A 12,879-nucleotide genomic window follows, 5' to 3' on the forward strand; every position below is an offset into this window, starting at 1 on the left:
CTTCCAGGTGAAACCAGACTTCTCTCTCTTCCCACAGGAGCTGATAGCAGCTGGTGGCCATAGCAGATGAAGCTCCAGCTCAACCAAGAGTGGTCATCGGTCATTGTTCTGCCATCTGTCCTCCACGAGGGGGCACTTCACTCCCACAGTAGCACAAAACCCACAAAATTAAAAGTAAAAGCCAATTTACCGTTCCTTGGCTTTTCAAAGGAAAGTAGATTGCTGCACTTCCAAAACAGGATCCGCAGAGTCTCTTTCACAAAGGAAGAGCAGACAACAAGCCTGGAGATTTGCTCACCTGATAATTTGCTTCAAACCCTTGCTGAGGAACAAGGGTTTCTACAATACCTCTCTCCTGTTACAGGTGTGCTGCTACCTTAGAGCACCTCCAGCCTGCGCTAACACAAGGAGCAGAGTGGAGGCATTCCCCTAAGGGGAAATTTTGGGCCAAAAGGCTCTTGAATCCTACAGCTTTCATTATACTGCAGTGCCACAAAGATCTCCTGGCACAGCACTAAGTGTCGACACGTTCTCCCTCCGTTCATTCTTGTGCAAGGGGGCACACCCAAGTTGTCCTCCTCTGGAGTGCAGACCTCCCTGTGCCCATTCCAAAAACAAAAGCAGCCCTGCAAACAGCCCATCCCTCTCCCATTCAATTATCTTTCTGTAAGGTGGGTTAAAAACAATAGTTTTGCATGAAAATGGCTATTCTGGTTTTTTTTACGTTTTACTGCTAGTAGATTTCTCATTTAAAAATCAAATCAAATCTGAATCTTCACACAAGCTGCACAAGCAAAAGTTTTGGATCAGCCTCGTTGGATCAAACTCCAAGGCACTATTTAATAGCACATCAACATGCTTTAACGGATATGGCAACCAATCAGCATGTGCTTTGGTTTTTGGAAAATATACAAAACGTAGTTTGGAAACTGAATTTAAATACTTATGTTGATCTGTTCTCTTGGCAATCTAAAGCCTCCTTTTTATATGCTATAGTATTCCTGCAGGCAGAAAGTTTGTGAACGTTAATTAGGCAGTGGAGGGAAATCAGACAAACATAATATATGTCAGCCCTCAATTGAGGAGTCGCAAGAAAAGTGAATTTTCAGTATCTGGCAACTAAGTACCTGCATAACAGCCCCAAGAGCTAGAACAGAGTCTCAGATCAAGTACATTCGACCTGAAACTAGTAGCTACCAGGTTCTCCACAGGAAAACTAGGAGCTCAAGTGGAACCAAAAGATGGAAGCAGAAAGGAAAAAACCCAAAGCACTGGGAAAATGCAGTGTCCAAGGCTAATCAGAGTCCAAGGCAAAGTTGGCAATACAACTTACTGCCACAAAACCACCCTGTATCCCCTAACACTGGGAAACACAGAGTTCTGAGAGCTCATTATTCTTGTCACAAACCTAAACAGGCTGCCCTCCACTAAACTGTGGCCAGGTACACTGTGCCCCCACTTCCACATCTCACAGTCACACTCATAACCACCACACCAGGACTAGCAGTCAGTAGCCTGAGTCAGAAATGGAGAGAATGCAACTTACGCCTTTTTGATGTCATCCGGTGAAGCACCATGGGGCACCCCCAGCACTTCATAGTAATCCACCATGGTGCCCAAATGTGCTATGCAGCAAACCTAGAGTAAGAGGGAAAGGTTAGTATAGCACACCTCTGTTGAGCATTACCCAAGCTAACACCATCCAAATTAAAATAGCCCTCCCACCCACCCTTTATCGCCGGAATGGTTGTGTCAAGAGTCTTGTAGTAACACATGAAAAGGGTTCACGGATACAACTAGACCCAGATCTTTGCCGTTCCTGAGTCCTTAAAGCAACTGGTACAACTGCAGCAGGGAGCAAAGAGGCAGCACCATGAAGGCGTCAGGCACCCTGAGGAAGTTGTTGGGAGATGCCTCCCCACTCCTAAGAGCCCAACACCACCTCTCTATCGTATGCGCATCTTTGCTCCTAATCATGTTGTTGCAAAGTCCCATTTCTGGTACTTTGTCTCTCAGCTGAAGAAGACGAAGAAATCTTCTGGGGAAATTGTGTACTGTGGACAGGTTTTAGAGAAGTCTCCGTTGAAGGTGAAAAATTTCGGTATCTGGCTACGCTATGATTCTCGTAGTGGAACTCATAACATGTACAGGGAATACAGGGATTTGACAACTGCTGGAGCTGTCGCGATATGAGAGCCCGTCCTAGAGCTCGTGCTCACTCAATTCAGATCATGAAGGTTGAAGAGATCGCTGCTAGCAAGTGCCACAGACCAGCTGTCAAGCAGTTCTATGATTCCAAAATCAAGTTCCCTCTGCCACATAGAGTTCTGCATCATCAACATAAGCCACGCTTCACCACCAAGAGATCAAACACATTCTTCCAAATGCAGACTTGGTTCATTTGCTCTGAGTTTCAATAAAGTTCTTTTTGAGAGGGGGAAAAAAGCCTGTAGTAGGGAAGGGTGCACAACTCTAATGTGAGAAAAACAGAATCCATCAGGCGTAGCCAACCAAGGATTGGCCATCAGCTGCTCTGGCAAAGTCAGGTATGTCTGGAAAAGGGACTCCTGTGAGCTGCCAGAAAACACCACAACCCAACAGTGTCCTCCTCCTTTCCAAGCTGCTTCACACACGATGGACATTAGTTGATTCACAGCTATTTTGATCATGTCTAACCGTGATGTTCCCAATGCCAAGAGAACCATACTTTCTTCTCCTACACACACCTTGACTATACACACCATAAGAAATCAGTGCTTATAAAAAACAAACAAACAAACCACCCAAGCCTAGACAAATGGATAAAAAGCAACAGGTGTGACTTTCACACATTCTAAGGAAAATAATAAGGGACGTGAAAGATCCACATATGTGCTTGCTATGTTTGCACTGTAAATAAATGTCCAGTCATTTAAAGAGAAGGAAGAGGGATCTAAAAAGTGCATAGATAGAGATGTGAACATCCAGGGAGGGTGGGAATGCCTTCTCATCTCTCTCTCTCTCTCTCTCTAACACTGGGGTGTGGGCAGGGAAGCTCCTATGCAATAGTTTCATTTTTTGAATGAGTGAAATGCTTAAGCTTCTACCGACTCAAAACGTGTATTGTAAAGATTTCTATGTAGGACAATCTACATCATTAGAGAATGAGGTGTATGCTTTGGATGTATGCAACACTCAGATACAAGCTGCATTTCCACACCTAGAGGCTGCTGTCATCTTTTATGAAAGGGCCTTCCCTGCTGGTGAATTGCTGCTAATCTTTTGGTGACATCTGATCTAGTTTGGAGAAACTAGAAGCAACTAGCCTATGTGTACTGTCCTTTTGACCTGGTCCCAATCTTCTAACTGTGCCACAGACTTCCAGCTACAGATGTAATAGTGCAAACCTTTGCATATCTACTCAAACATACGTACCATTGTTTAAAGAGACTTACTTCCACGTAAATGCAAACAGGAATCCAGCCTAACGTTTTTGAAGCTGCAATCCTAAGTGAATAAACTAGACTAAACTAGAGTAGGCATTATGAAATATGCATAAGATTCCTCAGTACCTTTCATAAATATGTCAAATAGTGAAATTTTGTATGCAAAGTTATTAAATCACGTATTTTATGTTGCAAAAGCAGTAAAACACATTTCAGCTTGAGAAGGTATTGCATATTTTCCCTGAAAGTGGAAGTAAAAACTAGATTGTCTGGAAGACTTATTCTCATACCAAATGCCTCTCTTTATCTTTCACATTTACAACAAAAACTGTAAGAGAAGCTTAATGGTCACAAAAGAAACTGCTCTTTGTGGCATAGAGTTGCAACCTGGGTAGTCTGAAATGCAGTGTGAACTTAGAAGTCAGTCCCACTGGGTTCAATAAGGGTTACTTCTTAGTAAGTTTATTTAGGGTTGTAGCTGCAATTTTTTTTATCATCTTACTAGATTAGGGGTAGTATTCAACCAGTGCATCCTGTCAGCACCACGATTTCTGCTTGGGCAAGAGGACTCCTCCTGCCCTGTGTCCTCTTTTAATCTGCTCCAGAGCATTGAGGGAACCCCTAAAAGAGATTTAGAGGGCATGTGGGGGCAGGGAGAAGATGGGGGAGATCTGCTAAGCAAAGAGAAATCCTTGCACTTACAGAATGAGCGATGTAGCACTACGATGACTTCCACTCAAAGCTCTGAACAGCTTTAGATGTGCATACAGTTAGCTTTTTTCCCAGCCCATGAAGTGCTTCATAAGGATTTATTTATTTTTTAAAAAATAAAATAGCTCAAATAACCAGAGCACACATTATGGGCTGTATTCAGCAGTGCCCCGTTAAGAGATTACAACTGCAATCCTATGCACAACTTCCCTGGGAGTAATCCCTGCCTGACACAGTGGCAGTTCTGAGAAACAGGTTTAAGATTACTCTTTGAATATGCAATCCTACGCATGCCTGTTAAGCATTGAGTTCAGTGGAACTTCTTGTTGTTGTTGTTTAGTCATTTAGTCGTGTCCGACTCTTCGTGACCCCATGGACCAGAGCACGCCAGGCACCTCTGTCCTCCACTGCCTCCCGCAGTTTGGTAAAACTCATGCTGGTAGCTTCGAGAACACTATCCAACCATCTCGTCCTCTGTCGTCCCCTTCTCCTTGTGCCCTCCATCTTTCCCAACATCAGGGTCTTTTCCAGGGAGTCTTCTCTTCTCATGAGGTGGCCAAAGTATTGGAGCCTCAGCTTCACGATCTGTCCTTCCAGTGTGCACTCAGGGCTGATTTTCTTAAGAATGGATACGTTTGATCTTCTTGCAGTCCATGGGACTCTCAAGAGTCTCCTCCAGCACCATAATTCAAAAGCATCAATTCTTTAGGAATCAGCCTTCTTTATGGTCCAGCTCTCACTTCCATACATCACTACTGGGAAAACCATAGCTTTAACTATACGGAGCTTTGTTGGCAAGGTGATGTCTCTGCTTTTTAAGATGCTGTCTAGGTTAGTCATTGCTTTCTCCCAAGAAGCAGGCGTCTTTTAATTTACTCTAAAATAAATGGATTGCAGCTGCAATCTTATATATATGCTTACATGAGAGTACCACAGATGATCTTACTTCCATGGAAACATGCACAGGCTTATGCTGCAAGTGTGTATCTGATGAAACTATCTGCGGAAAACTCTTCATAAGTCCAAAAATGGGACAAAGCCACCACAAGGATAAATCAGGCAGGTCCCAATCTCATGCATCTTCCTACGACTATCTGCCTGGATCTGAGCAGTATGGGGTGCCACCTCTACTCTGTGCTTATCACGGTGTCCCAAGGTGCTGCTAATAGGGACTGGTGGCCTTATGAAGGGGCAGAGAATAACGTGGGAGGTACAAGCCTCCTGTTGTCTGACTAAAGAAGCCTGACTTCAGCAGACATGGTCCACACATTTCCCAGCTTGGATCTATAATTGCCATGACCTAGTGCTGCTGCTTTCGAAACAACTACTCTGCATAAACACTAGTTGGAAGGGTGACACTCCCTCTCACTGAAATGTCTCTTCTTCCAGGATGGACAGAAGGAAAGACATCTGGTTTTACAGGAATCACCTTAGGATGCTTATTGCTAAACCCATTCACGCATGCAAGCAGAATAGGGTGGTGCTTGAAAGAAAGCTTCTGAATGGCCCCTGCTTGGTTGCATCAGGATTTAAGGGAAGTTGTTCCAATTCCAAAACTCCGCCTACAAAACTTCAAGTGCATAGCAGTCCTGGCCCATGCCTCCTGAAGCCCAGACAGGTTTAGCAGCCCATGCTACTAAACTGTCTGCTGGTTGGAGCCTTAGGCCAGATTCATATATGAAGAGTACTGCTTAAAACACAAGAAATGTTGCTTGTCTCCATATAGGAAGCTGCTTGGGTTATGTCAACCACAGACTGAGGATGAAATTGCCTCCAGCCAGCAAAGAGCTGCTTTGCAACCTAAAAGACCCATGGTGTGGAGATACAACCACAACACCACACTGCTGCTTGCACCATGGTTTTGGATCATCAAGCAAAGTGGGGGGGGGGGATCTGTGAGCCTCCAGATACCCCCAATGTCTATAATCCCTGACCATCCCTTGCCATGGAACCTATGGATCCGGGATCCATAGGGAATCTCTCCTACCCAAAGACAACACTGAACAAGCACCTAAGCTGACCCAAGCCCAGTGCACCCAAAAGGATACTACTGGCCCATTGCCTTCCTCATTAAGTATCTTTATGCATTAAGCGGTTTAGTGGCCATTAAGTTTTTAAGAGATTAGGAGGCTGCGGGAGGAGCAAGAATAGCTACAGCGACAACACTAAGGCAGGAAAACGACCGAGGAGGGTTTTCCGTCTCACAGTGTTGCAGCCCAGTTCTGAAGCTCAGCTTTGCCTGCTGACCTGCAGATCGTTGCTTACCTGTCTGGAGCATATAAATGGATGCTCGGGCATTTAACTCACAAGAACTCCTGCAGGCTAGTTGCTATATGAATGATAAGAAATGAAATCACAACCCCATACTCTTTGCAGTTACAATGCAAAGATGTTCACTCTGTGGGATTGTTTGTTTTTTAATGCTGATACTCATCAGCGCTGACCTCCTTTGAGCTCTTCAGTCTTGGGTTTTCAATTTATCAGATTCATGATACACCACTTCCTGTTGCCATTTCCTTTGTGGATCATCCACTCTTCTGTCAACGTGTCCGCCAAAATATAAACAAAATTGGAAGCTGGTGTGGAGATGACAGTGTGCCCCTTCACTTGCTATCCTCATCTGAGCTGGGTTCTGCCTAAACTCTCTGACAGGGGTACCTTCCTTACCTCTACTTTGCTGGAGTAGAAGAGGCAGAGAAGGCTTTTGCAATAGGGTGATTGGGTGGTTTTCTTTTCTCCTCCTCTGGGAAAGAAGCAGAAAGACTCCACCTTAACATTGTTACACTAACCCCATTTCCACATTAAAAATATTTCCCTTCAGCCCCCCCCCCCCCAAGTTATGCAGAGACATTCCATTTGAGGTCACCCTCTGTCAAGAATGACTTTCCAACACCACCCTAAAATATGCAAACCAATACTAAGTAATATTAAGAACTCCGAGATCAGGGAGATGGGTTTCCAGGTCAAAGTATTTGACTTGAGACACTCTTCAGAACCTCATTAAGTTCCCTTCCTCAGGGGGGGGGGGGAAAGGGCACCTTCCTACACCTTTCATTTCATTTGGCTTTTTTATGGCACCAGCTCATTTCTTCAAAAGTTGCCTGAACTTAATATTCTCTTTCCCGCCTCACCTAGTGCACATTTGTGTTTGAATCAAATTAAATCTGAATAAAATCGTCACCAACTCCCTGCCTTTGCTCATCCTATCAAGCTGATCTTTTAAAACAACAACTCTTCCTCTACGGAGCTTCCACCGCCCCTTCCCATTTATCTCAATCCGCTGGCAGAATCCTACAATTTTGTTTGCAGCAGCCTGCAATCAGGGGCAGGCCTTCTCCCGAGTTCTCCTAGAAAGCGTGAGTGCTTTTGTTGCCGTTTCCTGGCGAAAATGCTTATTTGTCCCTCTCGGGGCTGGCTCTGGGCCCTCGCCTCTCCCTTTGTTTTGCGGTGCGCCACCGGATCAACAACAAGCACAACATCCGGCCGGTGCGAGGGACCGATCGCGTTTCAGCTTCTCGACTGTTCTAACAGCGCCTTTCCCCATAGCACCCATTTTCCTGCCGGCAGGAAAAAACAACCGACACGCATTCCGTGCAGGGCAGCACCGGCGGGTTGCAAACGCCTCTTTTTCTGATGGCATTTTGGGTGGGGAAGAAACAGGCATGCTAAAACTACCCACAGCCTCCCGGATCTTAAACCCTATTTTTGGACAGCGCGTTAGTTACTGCGGAACGAAACTCAGCTGCTCTCTCCGCGTAACGTACGTACACATACACACACGCAACGCCCACCCGACACAAGAGCGTGACTTGAAAGCGGGGAGACCAGGGGTGGATACCACCCTTTGACCCTTCAGTCCTGCTAGATGCGGGGACGACAGGGTGATAGCAAAGGACCGAAATTGTTGTTTTTATTTATTATTCGTTGAATTTATATACCGCCCTTCGCCCGACGATCACAAGTGCGGTTTACAGTGCAAAGACACGAAATAGGAAAAACAATACCCTCCCACCCCCCCTATAGGGGTAAAGCGGTTTTTAAATCGTATTGACAGCAAGCGCAACTTCGAAACACTTCTGCTTGTCAGAGCTGCTAGAGCCTCGTCGGTGGGTCGGCAGACAGCCTCTCTCAGGGGATCTGCCAGCTGCTCCACATTCCTATCCCGGGGATCCTAGAAGAGATTTGCATCTCCAGATCGCTTCATGCGGCCGCTCTCCCCTGGCCGTCATCGCTTTTGTTTTATTGCAATGGCACCCGATGCTCCGAGAAACAAGCGGGCAGCAGGCAAGCCAGCAAGCAATCGTACCTCAGCGCTGGAGGAGGCTCCGTCCGGACTGCACCATGCTCCGCAACTCCGCAGCCCCGCTCGCTTGGGACGCGAGTTTTTCGCCGCTCTCGCCTCCTGCTGCGGCTGTCAAGGGAAGAGCGGAGGAGGGCCCCGGCCTGCAAGCCCCAGCTCGGCCCCGGGGACTGGCGCCGGCGCCGGCCAATGGAACGCGCGGCTCCATTGTGACGTCGAACCCTGCACTCTGAACCGGTGAGGTAAGGCGAGGAGGCCGCGGCCAACAGCTGCTCGGGGCTCCGGTGGAATTCTCTGGAGCGCGCTTGCCACGGGCGGTGCGTGGAGCCCCCTCCCGGCCCCACGCGGATGTGCGCTACGACTCCGGTACGTCGGCGGAACCCCTTGCGCAGCCGGGGAAGCTGCCCCCCTTTTGTGGGTGGAAACATCTCGCAGCATCTCAGGCTGCAACGCGTGCAGGACGCGCTCTTACCTGGGAGTAAGGCTCGTCGAACTCGCTGGGGCTGACTTCAGAGTAGACACGTCTAGGGTTACACTGTCAGGCAACCCTGGGTCTCAGGTTGCAACTTTTCTCTCTGAACCTGATACTCAGTGCTATATGGATTTCATTCCCACTAGTGTTTGGTTAATAATAATAATTTATTATTATTATTATTATTATTATTATTATTATTATTACCCTTCTGTACTAGTGCCACATTACCATTCCTCTCTGCATAAAGGGTAGCAGACTGTTAAGTATTTTATTTTTCTAAACAACAAAAATACCCATGAAAAGAAAAACAGGTTTAACAGCAAAATAATATAAATACAACACAAGCAGCTTTCAATGATCAAGTCAAAAGATTAAAAACAAATCATGAGTAAATGAACTGGGTGCAATTGTGAAATTATAGAATTGTAAAATTATAGATGATGTATAAAAACACAAGTTACCTCACACAACATAGGAAATGGGGGAGGGGTCTTGCCTGTTTACAGACACCTGCAAACACAAAGTTTTCCTTCTCCAGAGGAGAGGAAAGCAATATGTTTGGCACCAGCTTGGCTGCGGGAGTTGCCAGGAGGAGGTGTACAAGACACCATCCAACAGCCTTAGGGACTCCGGATTTGTGTAGGGTTTACCCCTTAGCCTTTTCTTGTCCCAAAGATGTCCCACAAGGCAGCCTCATAAAGAGCCTAGTAAAGGTAATTGCCCTAATATGGATGTTCCATGGGGGAGAATGATAATCTCCAGATGTGTCTTACACTATAAATTTCTTGTTTTAGAAAGTAAGGACTTGTGTGAAATGGTGTGTGAGGGAGGTGAGGTGGGTAGTTGGCTGCAAGCTCTGCCAACATTAGCACAACATGGAGGCAGCAGGTCAGCTGAGAAAATACCAGAACATAGATTGTTGTTATAAACTGGTGGGTGGTAGCGGTAGCACAACTGAGACATGATGTAGCAATTTAGAACAGGCAGGGTGGATGGCAGAAGCCAGCTGCAGTGACTCAGCATTAGGGGAATATTGCTGCTATAGAAGCTTGTCAGCCAGGTCTCCACCAGGATCCTAAAGCCTGAGACTCAAGAGGTGGGTCTTGGTAATGTCACAGGGTTACCTAGTCTTCAAAAACAACAATAAGAATCTGATAATTGGCTTGGGCCTGGGTGCATGGCCACAGAATGAAAGGGTGGAATTTGGCAGCAAAGGAGCTAGAGATGTGACAGATCAGAAAAAGGGGGGCAGGCGAATAAGGAAACACTTTGTTTTGCAATGGGGGATGAGAGAGGGAGAATGGAAAACCTCTTATGAATGATGAGTAAGAAACCTTTTATAACACTATCCGTCAATTCCATATGCTTCTCAGCTAGTCCTGTGTGCTGTTTGTAACTGGTGGTGCTAGATACATAAATCACATGAGTAATAGTTACCACAGACAGGCATTTGCTAGCTAGTTAACACACAAAGAAGAAACCACCCTGGCAGAAGGCCTTGATGCCAATTCCCCAGTGTGTGTTACTCACCCCCAGTGGAGGGAAGCCACAAAAAGGAGTGCTTTCCTGGTGAACACCCAAAGTCATAAGATGCATGGGGAATTCCATGTTCTTACAGTAATCCAGAAAAATTGGTAAGGCTGTGCATCAAATCAATAGGACAGTGTCAGGGTAGAGGCTTAAACCATCCTGACCTGTTGTTTTTTTTTTATTGCTTATGCTTAATGCTTAGCAATGCTAAATTGGTTTATATTTTAAAAATTTGCATATGCTAATCGGTTGTTGTCTTTCTCTGTGTGAGAGAGAATAGTGGTCAATGTAGAGAGACTGCAACAGTGTCATTACCTGGCAAGTCTGCATATGTTTTTGCAAAGGGTAGAAACTTGCTTATTTTAAAAAACAAATGAAATGGGGGGTGGGGGGTGACAGGGTGTCTTAAGGTGCTATGGGAGGGACCAGCATCTGTTCTTGGTGCCATGTTCCTAACTTTGTGGTGAGGGCCTAACAGTTTATATATTTATAAAAGCAGCACCCCATCAGGGCCTATGCAGTGGTATATTAATCTGTGTGGATGTCCTGCTTCTAAGAACTGCCTCCAGGTTCCTCACCCTACTAGCATACACCTTTTCTAGGTGCCATTATCTTCACTCAAGGGTATGATGCGGAGAAGGTGTTAACCACAACTCGTTCAACAGGTTGATCTTTTGCTGACATGATGCACCAGCCATCTTGTATGCATCTGCTGGGACAGCCTTTCTCAGTGTCTGCAGGCAGTGATGGAAAGGTGATTGGCATCTCTACATGTGCAAAGCAGCTGCCTTGCTACTGAATCTTTGTAACCTGCTCCCATGCATCTGGACTAGAGGGTGCAGCTTTCAGCTAGGCTTGAACATCTCCCTTCCTCACTAAGAACACTGAATAGTAAGTGAGCTGTAGGGTAGAAGGCTGCCCTTTCTTCAACAAGACAGGATTTTGGTCCCTTCTAGCTCTTCGTAATTTTACAAGCCAGTAATATGGTGGCAGGGCAGGAGAAGAGGACAAATCCTAGAGATGATCCATTTATCAGGCAACCACAGCTGTTTGAAGCTCCTCCACTCTTTTCTGGTTTGACTGGTTCTCCTCACCAACACACTTTCAATTAGGCTGCACCCAGAAAAACCAAGTTCTGACATCAGAATAAATTATTTGGCACTGGTAGGATGCCTCAAAGTGGTCACTTGACATCATAATGACTGACTCAATTATTTATTATTTGTACCCTACCCTTCATTCCCAAGGAGCCCAGGGCTCAAAGCTGGTCTGTGGGGAAGTAAGGATCCATTCTACCAGCTAGATCTAATTCCCCATGCCTGAATTATGCAAATAAAGTGCACGTAGTAAAATCATTAATGTTTTCATGATACACTGCTTTCTTAAAAGATTTTTTTTAAAAAAAATGTGATACGTAAATGGTTTTAAATAAAATAAGTGCACACCTCTGTTCAGGCAGAGCCAGACGGTTCCTGGGCTGGGGTACCCTGCATGCCCCCCTCTCAGGGGAATAATGCCACTGTGGAGACCAACAGCCAGGCTGTGACCTTTATTGGACACGGGAGCGTTCTTCTCTTGCATGTCGGTGAGGCTCAGAGGACAGTGCACATGATGGATTCCCTCTCCCTGTGGGAAGGGATAATGTCGGGGAAGACATACCGCATGTCACTGAGAACGGAGTCATTTTCCTCAGGGGCCGCCGGCAAGGCGAGCTGCTGCTTCTCCGGCTCTTCAGCGCAGCCTCTGCCCTTTGGGCCTTCTGCTGGCTTGTCCTCCTTTGTGTTGTCTCCTGCGCCCGGGCTCCTGGCTCTAATGGGAAAGGGAGCACCCGCCACTTCCTCGCTGGGCCCAGGCGTCCTTTTGTGTGCCCTCCGAGCGCTGCCTCGCCTCTTCCTGGAGCTGTCTCGGGGGGCGCCCGCCAGGTGCTGCTGCCCCACGGTCTCCATCTCAGACAGGCTGTAGGCCAGGGTGGCCCGATGCAGCTCCTTGTCTTCGTCCTCAGGGTGGGCGAAAGAGAACCCTGCGCTCTGCGGGCGTGGCGGAGTCGGGATGTCCGTAGCAGACGAGCGCAGGATCTCGTGTTGCTCCGGCTGGATGAGCTCCACCGTGGCCTTCAAGTCGTCGTTGGTGAGGCCTGGAGGAGGTGAACAAAGCAAGGGGTGGGGAAGCAGCCCCTTCAGCATCACTCTGTGGGCCCAGCATCCCTGAGGCTCCAAGGGGCTTTGCGTTCTGCCCCAGCATGCAGCATGCAGCAGTGTCATTTGGATAGGAATGAGAGACAATGGGAGCAGGGGCAGGGCTCTTTAGCACCTGAGATAGCAACATGGAATGGGAAGCCTTCCCAGTGCCCCTCAATCAAGGAGGACCCACTGCCAATGTGAAAAGAATATCCTGACCTCAGTGGATTTCTCTGCTTATTTTAATATGGGAGAAACATG

At 46.7% G+C, this 12,879-nt stretch overlaps 1 protein-coding gene and 1 pseudogene across 2 annotated transcripts in view; one reads left to right on the plus strand and one right to left on the minus strand.

Annotated features, from left to right (window-relative positions):
* LOC308475535 (uncharacterized protein) overlaps nt 1–12,879 on the minus strand; it is a 34,762-nt gene that overhangs the window by 12,630 nt on the left and 9,253 nt on the right. Inside the window, exons 9-12 of the mRNA XM_081002565.1 lie at nt 12,050–12,575; nt 8,443–8,943; nt 6,804–6,879; nt 1,547–1,638 (exon numbers count right to left, since the gene is read on the minus strand). Coding sequence (XP_080858691.1) covers nt 1,547–1,638; nt 6,804–6,879; nt 8,443–8,943; nt 12,050–12,575 — 1,195 coding nt within the window. The remainder of the gene's footprint in view (nt 1–1,546; nt 1,639–6,803; nt 6,880–8,442; nt 8,944–12,049; nt 12,576–12,879) is intronic.
* Nucleotides 1,859–4,685, plus strand: LOC308458967 (large ribosomal subunit protein eL20 pseudogene; annotated as a pseudogene). The gene has a single exon. The product of its transcript is annotated as a large ribosomal subunit protein eL20 pseudogene (transcript).

This window comes from Podarcis pityusensis, assembly GCF_964106645.2.
Source record: "Podarcis pityusensis genome assembly, chromosome: 1".
NCBI classification, from domain to species: Eukaryota; Metazoa; Chordata; class Lepidosauria; order Squamata; family Lacertidae; genus Podarcis; species Podarcis pityusensis.